Raw genomic sequence first — 17,522 nt, forward strand, 5'->3', positions numbered from 1 at the left:
TCCTTTCTTCCTTTCAAGGCATTGGATCCCTGGGTCATTCATAGGAGCTGGTTTTCAGCGAGGTTCACCTTTACCAGGCAGCTCCAAATAGTGAGGCCTAGAGGAATCCCATCCAAGCGGGATTAAAATTATAGAAGTTTAAAACCTGATTTTTTCCAGTTATCTGACCACAGAAGAGCTGCCAATCTCTCTGGTCATCTTGCCAACCCTGAAGAACCTCGGTCAAGTCTCCACCTGTTTTTCAGGCTTCGAAAGCTTTGGCAAGAGAACTACTCAGTGTGGCTGACAGGCCCTCCAGGGTCCTGTTCTGGCATTCCCTAAGACTGTCTCTAGAGAAATTGTTCATAAACCAGGAGATCTCCTCCCTTCTACCCCCAAATACCCATTGGAAGCTGGAAAGAAGGTTCTAGAAGATTCCCAGTCACCAGCCCTGACTCCCATGAATTTACCTAACCTGTTCGCCTAATCCTTCTGGCAGTATGAGGCTTACAGAAGGGTAGAGGGGAATTCTATTCTCCTGGTACCACAGTAAACACTCAAAACTATTTGAAACACCAGAACCTTGCACAAAATTCTGACCTACTTCCAATAACAACAAGTTCCACATTTCCACTTTGAGAGTTTTCAGAGGAAGAGCGGCAAAACTAGGCATAACAACCTATCAAACAAACCACCAGCCAAAAACAAACCAAGACAAAAAACAGGCCAAACTAAAGCTTTATGCTATAAAAACAAGAAATAAAATAAGGAGATTTATAGGCCGGCTGATTGTCAGCAAACACAATATATTTACTGTATTAGCATTTGCTCACAGTGCAAATGGTACAACATTACACCATTTCAATATTTCGGTTTTTAAAAATGCTGTTTTCATTAACTATATTATATTGGCATTACAATATGACAAAGGAGCAAATGAAATGTTGGTGAAGAATTTCACCTTTTCACAATATCAAGCATATTTTTTTAACCTTAGTATAAGGTACTATAAATCCAAGAAATAAAAACATCCACAAAATATATTACATCTGGTTTGTCTTTTTTCTAAGTACTCAACTTTATACAAAAGTCTTTCAAAAAATATCATTCCCCATAGGTTTTCCTGTTTAAAACCTGATTTTTTTCTCTCAGTTCACATAAGTTAGAGTGCATTTTCTTTTGTTGCTTTTTTTTTTTAAACATGCAGACATATAAAAAATCTGGATAGCACAACCTTTTGGCAACAAAGTTATTTTTCTCTTAGTTTAGCTTAATGTCTGAGAACAGTTTTATTAAAACAAAGGAAAACTCAATTATCATGCAGTGACATGCATATACCAGAAGGAGTGAGGAAAAAATATTAAAGGGTATCTGATTCCTCCTTCTAGCTTGGAAGTGACCAAAATTTTTGCTTTTTTAATAATCATCACATTATAAAAAGTATTCAGCAAAATACTGTCTCTGCAAAGAAAGATTTTACCCTTCAGCTGAAAAAATATGGGCCCTCCTGGCAAACTTCATCTTCTTCTCTCTCCTTCTACAAAAAGTCCAAGTACCTGGAAATTCACAACCCCCTGCTCTTCGATTCCCCCCTTTCCACTAGAGTCCTTTTAGTATTATTCCACCACCAAAAATCAAAACAAAACAAAACAAAAATGGTACTTCTTTTTCTTAAAAAAAAAAAAAAAAGTGGAAAACGCATAAAGTGACTTTGAAAACAGACATTCTGTAAACTCCAGACCTTTGTTCCTTCTCTCTGGGCAGCTTACTGACCACAGGAGAAATAACGCTAACAGGAACAGTACATTCAGTCGAGACCGTGCTGGAAGCTGTGGCAGAGAGCAACCTTCCCTATTACTCCACTTCAAAGGAGCCACCCTGTGCGAGAAGGGCTGGCAGGACAGCTGGGGAAGAGGGGTGCCTGAGAAGAGGTGAGGTAGGGTGGGGAGAAGGTGAGACTGGGTATGGAAAGGAGACACCTCATTCATCAACATGGATTCATGAAAAAATCCCCGTATCTTTGAGGAAATTTTGGACAGAGATGTGTATATGTGTATACACACATATCCATACATATATGTGTATATGTGTATATATGTACACTCACATGTATATGTACAGATATGTGTGTATCTATATCCACACACATAACACACGTATGTAGATATAATCTCATCAGTTAACATTTTCATAAAAAATAAATCATTTAAAGCTGTATACGCCTACAAATTCTCTTTATTCCGGTGCACTGCACTGGATAACCAAGTACCTTAGAGATTTTATTTTGCTAGGAATACATATTGTGTGTATGTTATGTATATGTACGCATGTGCATCTTTATACACATGCATGCATATACATACACATACATACACACACACACCATATACTTATATTTAAATTCTATCTGTTGTGTTGGTGATGACAAAGGGCAAAAGCAGAGCCAAGTTCCCCATGATGGTGGGAAGGAGAAATTGCTATGTAATTGAGAGAAGACGCAAAGCTGGAGTGGCTGGTTGAAGCCTGCCTTTCTGGGAAAAGATTTTGAAAGAGATGGGAGAAGGTTTAGAGGGGAGAAAGGGAAGGAGGGGGAGGGCAGAGGGCAAACTCAGGAACATAGATTTCTTAGAGTGGGGCTAGGGAAATACACATATATTTTAAAAGGCAGGCTCAGAGATGGCTGCTCTTTCTCCCCACAGATCAAACTGCCCTGAGGCCTAAGAGGGAAGCGCTCAGAAAAGGAGGGATTCTGAGGGGCCAAACCCGAAGCGGCGGCAGCAGCACCGCGTCGGCGGCATCCGAGGCATTTCTCTAAGAAACATGATTTCAGAGCGGATGGAAGACCACCTCCTCCAGCCACGTGCGGACCCCCAGCCTGGGACATCTCCCAGCGGCTTGGGGACCCGAGGTGGGGAAGAGTTTGGGGTAAACACAGCCCAGTTCAGCTCAAGAGTCTTAAACACACACGCTTGCGCGCGCGCGCACACACACACACACACACACACATACACACACACGCGAGCACGCACACACTCGCGCGCATCCCCGCACGCAGGCGCGCGTGCGTGCGGCGGGCAGCAAGCTCTGCGCTTTGGTGCGCTCCTTACCCCCTCCCCCTCTCGAGTCTTCGAGGGGGTATAGAGGGAGACGTGGGGGAAACAATGAGGTGTTTGGGTCGGGCGAGGGTTGGATGGGCTCCGCCTTCAGTCCCTTGCAGGTCCTTGGCGCGGCCCGGCGGCCCCCGGATCAAGGCGATCCGAACTGAACAAAGCGGGCTAGACGCCACCTTTCCGCCCCCACGCCTTGGCTAAGTGGGGGACCGCGAGGGGAAGGCGCCTCTAGCCCTGGCCCCTGACCGCTGGCCGGCGTGAAAGGTTGGGAACCGGGGGCATCGAAGGGGAGCAAGGGGCCGCACGTCCATGGAGAGGCCAGGGCGCGGCCCCTACGCCTCCGTGGCTGGCTTTCCCGCTGCTTTCAGGCTAGCAGCCGGGAGGCACTGGAGGGGAAAAGTGGGGATCTGGGGGCCCGATCCTCAGGCGCAGGTGGTGACCACGGGGGCCAGCGACACGGGGGGCGCCGAGGATGCAGAGGGTGCACCGCCCTTCTCCGCCTTCTTCTCCTTTTGCTTGAGGTGGATCTTGGCGTGGCGCTTGCGCTCGTCGCTGCGCGCAAACTTGCGCCCGCAGAACTCGCAGGCAAAGGGCTTCTCGCCCGTATGAGTGCGGATGTGAGTGGTGAGGTGGTCGCTGCGGCTGAAGCTCCGCATGCAGATCCGGCACTGGAAGGGCTTGTGGCCCGTGTGGATGCGCAGGTGCCGGGTCAGCTCGTCCGAACGGCTGAAACGGCGGTCGCAGCCCTCGGCCGGGCACGCGTGGGGCCGTTCGTGGAGCGGTGTCTTGCTAGGCCGGTTGGGGTACTTGCGGGGCCGGATGGGCTTGAGGGTGAGCGGCGGCTGGGGCAGGCTGCCAAAGCCCGGGTGGATCTGCTTGTCTTTGAATGCCTTGATGGTCTCCAGAGGGGTAATAGGGGGCGGGTTGACCCGGATGGGGTCCATGCCCTGGAAGGGCTTGTGCTCCGGAATGGAGCCCATGTCGTTGGGGTGGTGGTAGAGGTTGTAGTCAGGAATCATGGGGAAGAGATTGCTGTCCAATGCCGGCTTGGCCGATTGGTAATCCTGGGGGGAATAGGCGAGCCCGGGATTGCCCTGGGGGTCGTGGAAAGACACGGGCTCTGAGTAGAGGTCGCCGCAGTTGGAGTAGGGGGGTAGCGCTGGATACATGGCCTCCACGTCACCCTGCGGTGGCTGCACCATGCTGGCCGTGGACGTTTGCGTGCTGAGCGCCCCTGAAGCCGGGGGCACCCCCAAGATGCCGGCGCTCATGAGGCTAATGATGTTGTCCTGGCACCAGTTGGAAGGGGAGTCGAAGGCGAACTTTCCCAAGTAGGTCACGGTCTTGTTGCCGGGGGCTGGCTGGAAGGAGCCGGAGTAAGAGAGTTCCGGGTTGGGCTTCTCGTTGGTCAGACCGATGTCCATTACATTCTCTGCGGAGAGTGGGGGAGAGAGGGGAGGGGTGAGTGAAGGCGAGCTGGCTCCAGGCCGCGGCGCCCAGGTCCTTGCCCAGGTGCGGAGGGTGCGGCCGGGTGGAGTGCGTAGCGCATGGGGTAAGAGGAACGCTGAGCCCGGCGCAAAGCGGGCGGTGCCGCGCTCCCGGGCGCAACCTGGATATAGCAAAATACTACGGATCGGGGTGTGGAGTGGCTGCTGCACACACACCGCACGAGCCGCGCACACACTCACGTACCACACACACACACGCGCGCGCGCGCGAGAAGCATTGTTGTTCTTCCCGAGGTGGGGCGGGCAGGTAGCTGCAGCTACAGGTAGTTTCAGACCCGGAGCGCGCTGGGCTCTCGCTCTGCACCGCACACAACTCGGCCTCTTCCCTTGGCCCTGTCCGCTCCAGGACGCCGCGCCTTTCCCTCCCCGGCGATGCCCCCCACGCGCGCTGCTCCCGGGTCGCCGACCCAGAGCGCTCCGTCGCTTTGTCCTCGGAGCGTAGAAGGGTGTCGCCCTCAAAGGGAGCTCTCCCTTCACCTACCCCGGCCCCAGCCTCCTCTGGCATGAAGGAGCTTTAGGCTCTTGCTGGAGGGGAAAATCCTAGCCCCAGCTAGGGAGGGTGGAGAGCGGCGGAAAACCGGCCGGTGTCTCCATGGCGTGAGAGGCCGCCCTTCCCTAGCTCCCCGGCCCCGGGATCGTCCCCCGTGGCAGGCCCTCGCCCCGCGCGTGAGCCCCCTCCTTCTCCCCGCCGTCCCCACACCCCCACGGCTTTGCTGAACGCCCCGGAAAGGCAGCGTCGCAGTACCTCTCCCACCGCGGGGACTCCACGCCGCACATGGCTCCATCCCGGGTGGGAGGCTGAGGGAGTAAGGGGGGAGAGCGCGGGTGAAAAAGACGCCGGGCTCCTCCCGGGAAGGGGGCGACAGCACCACGCCTTGCGCGTAGCCCGGCGATCGGGCCCCCTGCGTGGTGAGGGAGAACCCCAGAACCGCTCGCACCTACCTCCCTCCGGTCGGCGGCTGCCCCCACCCGGGAGAACCGAAGCCTCTACCGTGGCGTCGCCAACCTAGCCTTCTCGATCGAGGAGGGCGGGAGGAGTGGGTGGGAAAAGCAACTCGCCCCCGGCAAAATTCCCAGCGCGCCCCCATCTCTCCATCCATTTATCTATCCACCCATCCATCCACCCATCCATCCATCCATCCATCCATCCATCCATCCATCCATCCATCACCAGGTCGTCCCCTCCTCCTCTTCCTCTCCCCTTCCTTCCTCGCTGCCTCGCCGCCTCCCCGCCGCCCTTACCTGTAGCCATCTGATTGTAATGGACTACCGAGTCGCTGCTGCCGGAGAAGAGGTTGAGCGCGCTGGGGATCTCCTCGGGGTACAGATTGTCAGGCAGTTGGTTTAGCAAACTGCTCATGGTCACCGGCAGCTTCTCGGCGAGTTTGCCGGTCATAGCACTCCCGAGCTGCCGCCGCCGCCGCCACCGCCGCCACCGCCGCCGCTCGCTCCTAACGCAGCTTCCAGGCAAGCGGCATCCGAGAGGCGATCCGTGGTGCAGGGGAAAAGCATGCGAGAGGGAAAGTTCGGGGGGAGGGGGGAGGGAAGAAGGGAAGGGATGGGCCAGGAGAGGGGATCTTCTCTTTTTTGGGGGGCGGGAGAGGGCCCCAGGGGGTAATCCTCTTGGGTGCCTCAGCTGGTGCGGTATGAGGCTGGGTCGTGGGGGGGGTGGGGCGTGTGCGGGGGGTGGAGTGGGGGCTGGGCTGGGGGGATCTTGGCTCAAGGGGGTCGGACGCGGCCTCAGTATTGATCTCACAAACAGACACGCGCCCGCCGCCCCCCCGCCCCCCGATCTGCCACCGCCACCGCCACCGCCGCCGCCGCCGCCGCCGCCGCCGCCTCTGCCGCCGCTGCCGCCGCTGCTACCACCACCACCAGCCCCGCCGCTTCCTAGCAAGCTCACTGCTGCCCAAAAGCTCCCAGCCAGGGAACTCCACCAGCCTATTTATCTGAGCCCCGGGAAAGCTCCGTGACGTAGCTGCCCATATATGGACAGACAAAGCCCAGCCGAAGGGGCGCGACGTCACAATGGAAGCTCCTCACAATGGAACATTAGAAAGCAGGAAGCGGGCCGCAGCCAACGTGCGGCGCCCGCACCACTCGCGGCTCTTGAAAAAAAGAGAGAGAAGGGCAGAAGAAACAAGAAGAATGCGAGAGGAGAGAGGAAAGAAGGATACAGCTGCATGCAAAGCCCAAAGCGCGTAGCGTGGAGTCGAAACACCAGTAACTCATTGTGTGTGTTTATTTGAGGTTTGCATTAGGAGAGCGCATTGGGGGGAGGTGGACGGTGGGGTGGGGTTGTTTGCAAGTGGTCTCCAACACCCCAGCAGTTAGAAAGAGAGTTGAAAACATCTGGCGAAGTCCCTTTGCAGCCCGGGAACTGCTGGGGAACCCGGAAGGCGTGCGTTGCCCCCTGCTACCTTAGCGGCTCGAGCGTTCGGGATCCTATCCGAGATTAAGAGAAAGGGAGTACTTCCCTTTGTGGGGGGAAGGAGGGGTGCGCTTAGGGTTCGGGGGGTGTTCCAACGTGTCAGAATTCCTTGGTCCAATATCCCAAGAACTTTTGTGCCAACTTCACTCTGATTCGCCGCCCCTGCCACTCCCTGGGCCCCTGACCCGGCGCTGACTCCAGGCTGAGCGCAGGGGCGAGAAGATTCGAAGCACCCCAGCAGTTGCGCCAAAGACAAGAGCCCCATCCATGTGGGGTCGAGGATGTGCGGTTTTGGTGGTGAAGAGGAAAGAATGAAGTTGAAGGGATAGATAAACACGTGCACTGAATCCCCAGTAAATTCCCTAACGGTTCCAAGCAGCCTCTGTGGCCACAGGATGGCAGGAGGGCCCAGCAGGCCCGGGCGCAGTTGCTGTCTACTGCTGCCTGCGAAGTGCCCGCCACTGAGTTCCAGAAGGAGGACGCCGGACCCACAGTCTCTGAGCCGCTGGCGGCCTCCCCTAGTCTCTGCCCTCCCCCTCGCCTTCCACAGGGCTGTCCCCAATGCTGCCTGCCGGCGCTCCGCAGTCAAGGGCGGCCTGTGTGCCGACCCGGAGAGCTTTCACCTCCCGGAGCGGCAGCAGATCCCGGGGGCGGCTGCTGTGCTCCCTGGGGCTTGCTCCCAAGGTGCGCGCAGCCGGCCCGCGGGCGAGGGGGAGGAGAGGGCGGGAGCATGGGGGTGCAACCCCAAATCACATCGGCTTGGCGGGGGAGGATTCCCTCCTCGGTGGCCGCGTGGGCGCGGTGAATCCCTCGTCCCCTGCTGGGGAGTCGGGGTTGGGGGAACGTGCATTTCTCGGGGGGAGTGGGAGTGTTGACAAGGAAGAAGAGAGGATCCCCAGGCCTCACGCCGTGGGAAGGCCACGCGGGCCGGGGACGTGTGGGAGGAACTCCCGAGCTGCACGTTGTGGTGGAGGTGGATGACAACCTCGCTCCCCTCCCCTCCCCTCCACTCAGTGGAGGGCTGGGGACCGGAGGGCCGGGCCTCCCCCCATGTTCTCCAGTTCTTAGGAAAGGAGGGATTCCCGCCTCCCGCGATCCCCCTCTCTCCACCCCCGCCGCCTCTCCCGCCAGGCTCCCCACTCCTATACTAGGGAGCCACAGCGCCCCCGGGCTGTCCTCCGCCCGCGCGGCTCAGGGAGGGAGAGCGCTGCAGCGGTCCCGCGCTCCGGTCAGAATCAGGGCAGGCTGCGCCTCCCGCCCCCGGCTCCCTCCCTTGGGGGGGGCGCGCGGCCGGTCGGGGGGCGTGGGCGGCGGTGTGAGCTGGGCTAGGTGCGGGAGGGGCCTGGGCGGCTGCAGGGAGGGTCGCAGGGCGGCGGGCCAAGCCGGGAAGAGCCATACAAGGAGTGGATCCGGTGACGCGCCGGCCGCGCCCCTTCTCCTTCTCGATTTGGCTGCAGATTCCGGTCCCAAGATTTGCATATTTTGGCATCCAGTGGAAAAGGAAAGAAGAACGGAACCCGCAGCCTTTAAAGGAACCGCACAGGCTGTAGCGTCACCCAGGGAGGCGGTGGGGGTGGGGGTGGGGGCGTGAAAAATTAGCCAGCGGCTCTGGCCTCTGGCCGTAGAGCCTGGCAGTAGGGAGGGCCAGGGAGGGGCGGCAACCAGCGAGCTTCGGACGCGCCAGTCCCAGACCTGGCCCCTCTAGGGTGCTTCCTGCTGCGCGCGCACCCGGAGGCTGCGGAGGGTCTCCACGGGTTCCTGCCTGGGGCCGGGAGACGCTGTGGGGTCCGCGGTCCTGGGCGAGCTGCAGGCCCGAAGACTGCAGTGCCCATGTCTCCCCGCGCGAGGCAGAGCTCAGCCTGCGGGGGTGGTGGGAAGGAAGTGAGAGGCCTCCGGGCCGCCCAGCTCAACTCCGGAGGACCCCACCGTAATGCACCCACTTTCCACCTGTCAGGATCTCTCCCCAGGAGGGGCAGCAGAGTGAGGAGCTAGAAGCCCTTATCCTGTTCGATTGGGGCCTGCGCTGGGAAAGGCAGAGGCAGTGGAAGCATTTGGGATCCTTAAGCTTCCAGGGCCCCAGAGGCGGTGGAGTGCAGCCACTCCCAACTGAAGGAGACGGCGGCCCCTCTCCCGACACTTTTCGGCACGCTGGACTTGTTGCTCCCAAGTAGAAGAGCATGGGGCAAGGTTTGCCGACCTGCACCAGGGCTTGCTTACCCGTCAGCAAGATTGGATAGGAGTCTGGGGACACGATTCCTTCCCTCTCCTTTCTGCTAGTTCTTTGCATAAAACGGGAGCCTTCAATTCAATTAAAGTCTTCATTAAAGCTTCACTGTGACCTTGGGCAAACGTCTGTATTTTTTTTTCTTAGCCTCAGTTTCCTTGTCTGTAAATTGGGATAATAACAGTATCTACCCCTTAGGAAGAATTAAATTAGATAATCCTCATAGAGTACTTGCCAGTCCCTTAAGAAAGCACCCAATAAACTGCAATTGTTGTTAAACTATTCTTCCCCACCCTGCCATGTGACAGATATGCCCTTCCCTCTCGTGTGTCAGGAGTAAATTTAGATGATATAGGTAGTAAAAAAAGGCCAGATATGGAACTCCATCACAGACCAGCGTGATCATATGCAAGAAGTATTAATAATGTTGATTATTTAGGGGGAAAGGAAATTCCTATCTGTGTGCCTAGTATCTCCTGGGCACTGTCCCAATCTAGGGATGGTTAAGGAATGGTCCCCGGTCTGAAGGAGCCCAGACACGAACTGAGCTGAGCCCTCAACAGCTGGTGGTGACACAAGGCAGGGTTCAAAGAAGTCACTCAGTTGCTCTCTAACACTCTGGAGCAGCCTTTCAGACATTTTTTGGGGGTGATGTGGCTCCTGGAGTGGGAGGGAGCCTTCTTTCCTCTGCTGGAAGGAACCATGCTGGCGAACGCCTGCCCTACAAGGTTAGGCCCTCAGTGCCCAGTGCCTGTTCAGGTTGCAGTCCGCACAGATGTCCCCTGTCACCCTCGATGATGGTGGCAGATGGAGTCCAGGGTTCTGTGGCAGGAGGGGACAACCCTGGGTGTGGAACAGGAGTGGGGTGTTGGAGTGGCTGCTTTGTAAATGAATTCTCCCTTGGGGTTGCCAAGCCTTAGAATAGAAAAAAGTTTTCCTCCTTCCCTTCCTCCCTCCTGGTTTCCTCTCTCCCTCCTGAACAGGAGCTGAAGGTGTTTGTCTGTTTTATTGGCGGGCTCAGGTGAGATTGCCAAGGGCCTAATTACCTGAACTCTAAGCCCTGAACTTGCTGGGGAGCGAGTAGGCACTGGTTCAGGCGTCCTCATCTGGAGATGGTGAAAGGCAGGCCGGCTCCTCTGCAGCAGAGCCAGGGCTGCCATCCCCTGGCTGTTCTCTCCTATGGAGTCCCACTCATCAGCTGCACTTATGGGGACTGCTGCTGCTTGTCATGGGCATGGGTGTGTTTGTCTTAAGGACAAAGGAGGGAGGAGATGTGGCCCCTGAAATCCACTGTAGAAAAATGCAAAGTTACAGCTGTCTTCGTCCTTTGTTCTATAGTCACCTCTGCCCTCTGAACTTTAGCTGCCCTGTTTGCTAAAGATATCTAGTCCTTCTCTGATATCTTACAATAAAGAACTCCCCATACCCTGAATTAATTCAATCTGCGGTGGGAGCAATCTAATTAATGCATTGCCCTTCTCAGAGGGTGTTTGCATTTTAAAAGAAAACGCTTAGGGGTGGTAATATATAACCCAGAAGAATCAAGCCCAATACTCAGCATGGTGCCTGGAAAGTGGTAGGTGCTCATGAATGCTGGTGAGATGACATCTGGTTGTGGCATATCAGAGTCAAGGAGTGGGAGACTTTGTGTGCAGAGAGTGTCTGGGTTCTTCCAATCACACCAAGCACCTGTGTACAGAACCCACCCTGGTGGGACTGCTCCTGAATGGCAGTTCTCTTGAGGGTCCTCAGTTGCTTTCCATTTTGGGGTGTGCCACAGGGCTTCATAGGTGATGGACAAGTCACAGTGGAATCCTCCTGGCCAGTCCTGCCTGGCGTTCTAGAGGTCATTGTCATTTCTTGGATAATGACAGCCAGCTCAGGGGCTAGGCGGGTTTTGCCTAGAAGTTTTATGAAGAGAATGCTGTTGGCAGCCCCACAGATTCCCACATGGTTCATGAAGACCTTGAAGCTGGTGCTCCTGGTGGAGTCGGAGCTGAGCCCAGTCCCGGGAGCTGCAGGAGCTGCAGGAGCTTCCGGGCTGTAGCCATGGAAGATGGGGCGACTGATATCTGATGCCTGCCTTGGCCAGGCCTTGTGGACACATTTCGTTTTCTTCAGTTTTCGTTTTTTCTTTCTTTCTTTCTTTCTTTCTTTCTTTCTTTCTTTCTTTCTTTCTTTCTTTCTTTCTTTCTCTTTCTTTTCTTTCTTCTTTCTTTCTTTTTCTTTCTTTCTCTCTCTCTCTTTCTTGTTTTCTTTCTTTCTCCCTCCCTCCCTTCCTTCCTTTCTTTATTTCTTTCTTTCTCCCTCCCTCCCTTCTTTCTCTTTCTTTCTTTCTCTCTTTCTTTCTTGTTTTCTTTCTTCTTTTTCTCCCTTTCTTTCTTTCTCCCTCCCTTTCTTTCTTTCTTTCTTCTCTCTCCCTTCCTTCCTTCCTGCCTGCCTGCCTTCCTTCCTTCCTTCTTTCTTTCTCCCTTCCTTCCTTTCTTTTCTTTCTTTCTCCCTTCCTTCCTTCCTTTTCTTTCTTTCTTTCTCTCTTCCTTTCTTTCTCTCTTCCTTCCTTCCTTCTTTCTTTCTCCCTTCCTTCCTTCTTCTTTCTTTCTTTTTCTTTCTCCCTTCCTTCTTTCCTTCCTTCCTTTTTCTTTCTTTCTTTCTTTCTCCTTCCTTCCTTCCTTCCTTCCTTCCTTCCTTCCTTCCTTCCTTCCTTCGTTCTTTCTTTCTTCTCTCTCTCTCTCTCTCTTTCTTTTTTAAATAGTGGCTTGTTCTGTTGTCCAGGCTGGAGTGCAATGGCATGATCATGGCTCACTACAGCCTTAATCTCCTTGGCTCAAGCAATCCTCCTGCCTTAGCCTCCTGAGTAGCCTGGACTACAGGTGGGCGTCACTATGTCCAACTAATTAAAAACTTGTTTTTTTTTTAGTAGAGATGGGGTCTTGATATCAGTCTTGCCCAGGCTGGTCTCCAACTCCTCGCCTCAAGTGATACTCCTGCCTCAGCTTCCCAAAGTGCTGGGATTATAGGGATGAGCCACCGTTTCAGGCCATAATTTTCTTTACAACAATCCTGTGAGAGGAAGGCTTTAGGGCTGCCCTTTCATGTCTTAAGAGTCCAAGTAGCTTACTGGAGGCTACCTGGCTGGTCTGACAGTTGAATTTGTCTGGTGTGACTTTAAAATGAATGCTCTTAACTCCATCCTTTGTCCCCATTGTGGCTGTCGAGGGAAAGAAACGGGGTGGTAGATGTGGGTAAGAGGAGGAACCAGGATAAAGTCTGTGGAGAAATCAATGTGTGGGAGAAAGGCAAGCTTGAGTGGTGCACCCCAGCACGCCCTTGGACCCAGCATGGAGGCAGGTGAGAAGCCATAGCCCAGAGGAGAATAAGGGTACTCACCATTCCCATGGGAATCAGGGAGGAACTGTTTCTGCCAGGGCCTCTCAGTAGGTGCAATGGCCACTGTGCCACTCTGCACCTGGCTACCCCTTTCCTAGGCTGTCTCAGAGGCCACCGGATCCTCTCCAAGCCAATTACATACTTCTCTTCTAAACACCTGTTTGTGCCTAAATTCAAACTAATGCATTATAATGATGTTGAAATAAGAGTGTCTTTGATTGCACTTTAAGTAATTTCAGGTAGAGTCCGGTGACCAAAGAGAAAAAGTCTTATTATATAGTAACATTTACTGGAGGGATGAGGTGGCTCATGCCTGTAATCCCAGCACTTTGGGAGGCCAAGGTGGGAGGATCACTTGAGGTCAGGAGTTTGAGACGAGCCTGGCCAACATGATGAAACCCCATCTCTATTAAAAATACAAAAATTAGCTGGGCATGGTGGCACACTACTGTAGTCACAGCTACTTGGGAGGCTGAGGCAGGAGAATCACTTAAATCTGGGAGGCAGAGGCTGCAATGAGTCAAGATTGTGCCGTTGTACTGCAGTCTGGGCAACAGAGCGAGACCTTGTCTAGGAAAAAAAAAAGAAGGAAAGAAAAAAGAAAGAAAGAAAAAGAAAGAAAGAAAGAAAGAAAAAGTAACATTTTTTTTCCTTTTTTTTAGATGAAGTCTCGCTCTTGTCCTCCAGGCTGGAGTGTGATGGCGCGATTTCAGCTCACTGCAACCTTTCGCCTTCTGGGTTCAAGTGATCAAGTGATTCTCCTGCCTCAGGCTCCCAAGTACCTGCGATTACAGGCGCCCACCACCACACCCAGGGCTTTTTTTTTTTTTTTTTTTTTTTTTTTGAGACAGAGTCTCGCTCTGTCACCCAGGCTGGAGTGCAGTGGTGTGATCTTGGCTCACTGCAACCTCCGCTTCCCAGGTTCAAGCAATTCTCCTGCCTCAGCCTCCTGAGTAGCTGGGACTACAGGTGTGTGCCACCATGCCTGACTAATTTTTGTATTTTTAGTAGAGACAGGGTGTCACCATATTGGCCAGGCTGGTCTCGGACTCCTGATCTCATGATCTGCCAACCTTGGCCTCCCAAAGTGCTGGGATTACAGGTGTGAGCCACCGCGCCTGGCCAGTTTTTTTGTATTTTTAGTAGAGATGGGGTTTCACCATGCTGGCCAGGCTGGTCTCAAACTCCTGACCTCAGGTGATCCGCCTCCCTTGGGCTCCCAAAGTGTTGGAATTACAGGCATGAGTCACCATGCCTGGCCAGAAAAAGTACCATTTACTGAGGGTGACAGGCGCCCAAAGTGAATTGTCCTGGAGACTTCTTCCAAGATACAAGTCCAAGACAGCGAGTCACTGCCATGGGTAGTCCAGAGGATGAGAGTTTGGGGCTGGCTGGGCTGGGGCAGGGAGAGAAGGAAGATCTTAGAAGGTGACACTTGTGCAAAGTGTGGTGTGTGGGTGAATGTCAGGTGTTAGCCCTGGCCTGGGAATCAGGAGTTCTGGGTTCTGCTATGAATTATCTATGATTTTAGGCCAAGGCCTTATTCCTGGCCTTTAGGAAGGGGTTGGACTGGAATAAACTACCTCTAAGTTCCTCCCAGCTCTGTTCAAGAGTTTCTGGTTCTATTGCAGAAGGGTTGAGAGGAGACGTCTGTTAGAGTTCCTAATCAAATTTAGGGGCTCTTCAGGGCTTGGGCTGGGGTCTTCAGGGAGAAGGAGGAGGGATGAGAGCTTGTAGTGGGAATTTCACTGTCTTAGCTCAGGGGTTCAGGGAGGGTAAGTGGGGTCATGTGCTCCGAAGGTCCTGTCATTCCCCCTGGGGGCCACTGGGAGAGCCCCTTCTCAGTCAGCAGGGAGGGGTGTCTTTGCAGAAACGACTCTCTGGGGATGGGGCTTTTTGGAAAGAGGAACTTCGTGATTTGAAATGAACCAGAAAAGGCGTGAGTGTGGGGGGACGGTGCAGGACGCAGTCAGGGGAAGCAAAGAGGGAGTGAGAGAGAAAAGCGAGTGTTAGAGACGAAAGAAAAGAGATGAGAGCACGTTCTCACCTCCATTGCTTGTCACACAGCTGGCTTCTTGCTGGATAAAGGCTTTGCCCATGAGACAGATGCTGAGTCCAAAGGCTGGCAGACTCCTCTTCTCCCTGCCCTGTGAGAAACAGCTTCAGGAAACCAGAGAGAGTTGCAAACCCTAGATCAATGTCTCTTATCAGCTCTCAGCCTCAGGAGCCTCCTCAGCCTAAAACAATCAGGTGCCGGCCTCATCCACCCAGGTGAGGAATTGGATGGAGCCCGACTTTTGGTTTCTTCTTTGCTGTTCTGTGCAGTCAAAACTCTGGGATCCAGGGAACAGCAGTTAATGACTCTTTGGGGCCCAGAATTGGAGCTCCTTGGTGGCATTTGCATCCTCTTTCACCAGATGGCTTAGGCAGGGCTTCCCGACCCTTGTCATGCTGTAGTTCTCATAGAAAATGAAACTTTTCACAGCCACTGCAGTAAAGAACCAAGGCTGCCTCTGGCCCCTGAGGCCAATATTGGCCCAACTGGAACCCACTGGAGGGCTGCACGTTGGCTAGGAAGCTCTGACTGATGGCGTGGGCTTCCCTGCCAGGGCTCACAGTGCATAGACGAAGGAAGAGGGGCGTGATCTCTCTCAGATGCTGAGAATTATTTGGGTTGCTCAGAATTACTTGGCCTAGGGTCATCCAGAAAGTTACTGAAGACAAGAGTTGGTATCCAAGCTCCCTGATGGCAGGGACTGAATCTCACTCATCTTTGTCTCCCCAGTGCCTAGCACTGTGCCCGGCCCCAGGCAGTACTCAGTAAGAACTTGTGGACCCAATTCAAGTGTCCTAGTTGGTGATTCTGAAGGATGATTGATTGGAGTAGGGGTCTAATCCACTTTGTCCTTCCCACCTGGTCCTTTTACTTCTATCCCCGTGCCCCCCGACTCTCATAACCCTCACAGCACAGGATGGGGGGCCTCTTGGCCACCAGAATTCCATTTTGCAATGGGTGCGGGGTTCCTGGGTCTAGGCCTTAGCTCTCTCATTTCAATGATGGCAACATCTATGGAGAACTTCCGTGCATTCTTGGTGGAAGGAAACAAACTTGAGACTTGGATTCTGCTGTCAGGGAGCAGGCAGTTTAATGAGAAGTGTGGAATGAGGCTCAGTGGAAATATCACATATAAGACATGATACACGTCCAGAGGAGGTACAAGCAGGAAGTTCCAATTGGTAAGGGCCACTGCAGGCTTGGAGGAGAGAGATGTTCAGGGCGAGGGGAAGGCCCTATAGAAGAGGGGGCGTGTGACCAAGACCTTGAGGAGGTGCTGAGGCCATTAGAAGGGTCCAGAGGAGAGGAAGGGTGGGGGGTGTTCCATGTAAGGCGCTGTGATCATTTCCCCTAGAACCCATTAGCATTGTCCACCCAGGACTGTGGTGCCTGGCCTAGGCCTGCCCATTGTTTGTTGTCTGAACGAGGAATCCTGGAGAGAGAGGTGGAAGGCAGAAGGAAGCCCTGGACATACACTGGATCCCACTTAGACATTTGGGCATCTACCAGAAGGTGAGCTCCAGGAAGGCAAGGGCTTGGGTCTGTGACCTTCACTGCCCTGCCTCAGCATTTAGCCCCTGGCTCTGGCGGGGAGCTCAACAATACTTGTTGAAGACTGAATGTGGCAGATACTCTTCCAGGACCCGAGAGTACTGGCAGGAACAGGAAAGGGGCTAACTCCAGGTATGAAATCCAGGAGAAAGAAGGAACCTGCAGGAGTCCAAGGAAGGGGTGTCAGGGGGCAACATGGCTCCAAGGCAGGGAGCAGGGGGCAGATTAATCAGACCTAAACTCCAGTGGTAACAGCTCCTGTATTTTTCATCTTCAAAGCCAGGAACAAACTGTAGTGAATACTCTTGCCATCCGGGGGCAGGGTGCAGAGGGTGGTGGGGAGAATCTTATGCTACTGGTATGCAGTTGGGGAAACTGAGGCACTGGCAGAAAAATGGTCCTTAGGAGAGCGAATGTGAAGCCCAGCAGAGCTTAGAATCTTCAGGGGTGTCTTGAACACACCAGAGAGTGGCCCCTTCAAAATCCAGGCCCCTGGAGAGCCCAGGTCATGAGTAGGGAGGAAGGTAGTGCTGGAGCCCCTTGCAGGCCTGATTAAAAGTTGCAGTGGAGAAGTCGGGTCTGCAGGAGGCTTGGCTGGTGTGCCCCGGGTTTCCCAGGGTGGGTCGGGGTGCCCGGGGCATAGACCCTGCGGCCCTGCAGCACGCATTCGCGCTCTCCGCCTTCCAGGGGCGGCGCGGGAGTGGCGCGCGGCTGGGAGGGCACCCGGGAGTCCTTCGCGCCCAGCGCTGCATACTCACTGTGACTCACCGGCGGCTCCGAGATGCCTCCCGGTTTCCTCATAGCAGTCTGGCTGCCCTGAGCCCCGAGGGCGTTTTTCATTAGGGTGATTACCCTGTCGTCATTAAAAGCGGTAAATAGCACCCAGGGACGAGGCCGTGCGGCCGCGTCTGAACTGCAGCCCGGGTTCACAGGCATCCCCGCCCCCACCCCCCCCTCCCGCCCCGGGCCGCGGGCGGCGCCGCTCGGCCTCCCCGGCGGCGACTGGTTCGAATCCCCGGTGTCCGGGTGCCAGGGGGAGGCACCCCCCGCCTCACCTGGCACCACGTGGTGCCAGGTAGGGGTTGGGGCCTTCACAGAGTCAAACCCCAAGCATCCGTCAGTCTCCGCACACGGAGAAGTCTTCCCGATGTACCCTCTTCCAGGTGTTACCCTAAATACCTCTCCTAGGTTGCCCGAAATCGTCCCTAGTTACCTTTCGACATTTGTGTATCCTTTGATAAATGTCTGTCTCACCCTCCTCCCCCAAAAGTTTGTT

At 54.4% G+C, this 17,522-nt stretch overlaps 1 protein-coding gene and 2 long non-coding RNA genes across 6 annotated transcripts; 1 reads left to right on the forward strand and 2 right to left on the reverse strand.

Annotated features, from left to right (window-relative positions):
* Positions 1–765: 765 nt before the first annotated feature.
* On the reverse strand, positions 766–6,518 carry EGR3 (early growth response 3). 4 transcript variants are annotated; one of them, XM_055295667.2, is made up of 3 exons: positions 5,840–5,913; positions 5,343–5,395; positions 766–4,521 (listed from the first exon to the last, which is right to left on the reverse strand). In XM_055295667.2, exons 2-3 carry the CDS (start codon positions 5,380–5,382, stop codon positions 3,512–3,514), a joined length of 1,050 nt encoding a protein of 349 aa, XP_055151642.1. In that variant the 5' UTR covers positions 5,383–5,395; positions 5,840–5,913; the 3' UTR covers positions 766–3,511. The 4 variants fall into 4 exon arrangements, with proteins under 4 accessions (XP_055151642.1, XP_055151641.1, XP_063467518.1 ...); XM_055295666.2 differs by lacking the exon at positions 5,343–5,395 and having other exon boundaries at positions 5,840–6,518; XM_063611448.1 differs by lacking the exon at positions 5,343–5,395 and having other exon boundaries at positions 5,868–5,912.
* Positions 6,519–8,418: 1,900 nt separating this feature from the next.
* LOC134731665 (uncharacterized) lies at positions 8,419–9,371 on the forward strand. The gene is made up of 2 exons (XR_010114131.1): positions 8,419–8,574; positions 8,983–9,371. It is a non-coding gene; the product is annotated as an uncharacterized lncRNA (long non-coding RNA).
* Positions 9,372–9,654: 283 nt separating this feature from the next.
* Positions 9,655–17,176, reverse strand: LOC134731664 (uncharacterized). Its single transcript, XR_010114130.1, has 2 exons — positions 14,687–17,176; positions 9,655–12,460 (listed from the first exon to the last, which is right to left on the reverse strand). It is a non-coding gene; the product is annotated as an uncharacterized lncRNA (long non-coding RNA).
* Between the last annotated feature and the right edge of the window lie 346 nt (positions 17,177–17,522).

Source organism: Symphalangus syndactylus, chromosome 10 (genome assembly GCF_028878055.3).
Source record: "Symphalangus syndactylus isolate Jambi chromosome 10, NHGRI_mSymSyn1-v2.1_pri, whole genome shotgun sequence".
NCBI lineage: Eukaryota > Metazoa > Chordata > Mammalia > Primates > Hylobatidae > Symphalangus > Symphalangus syndactylus.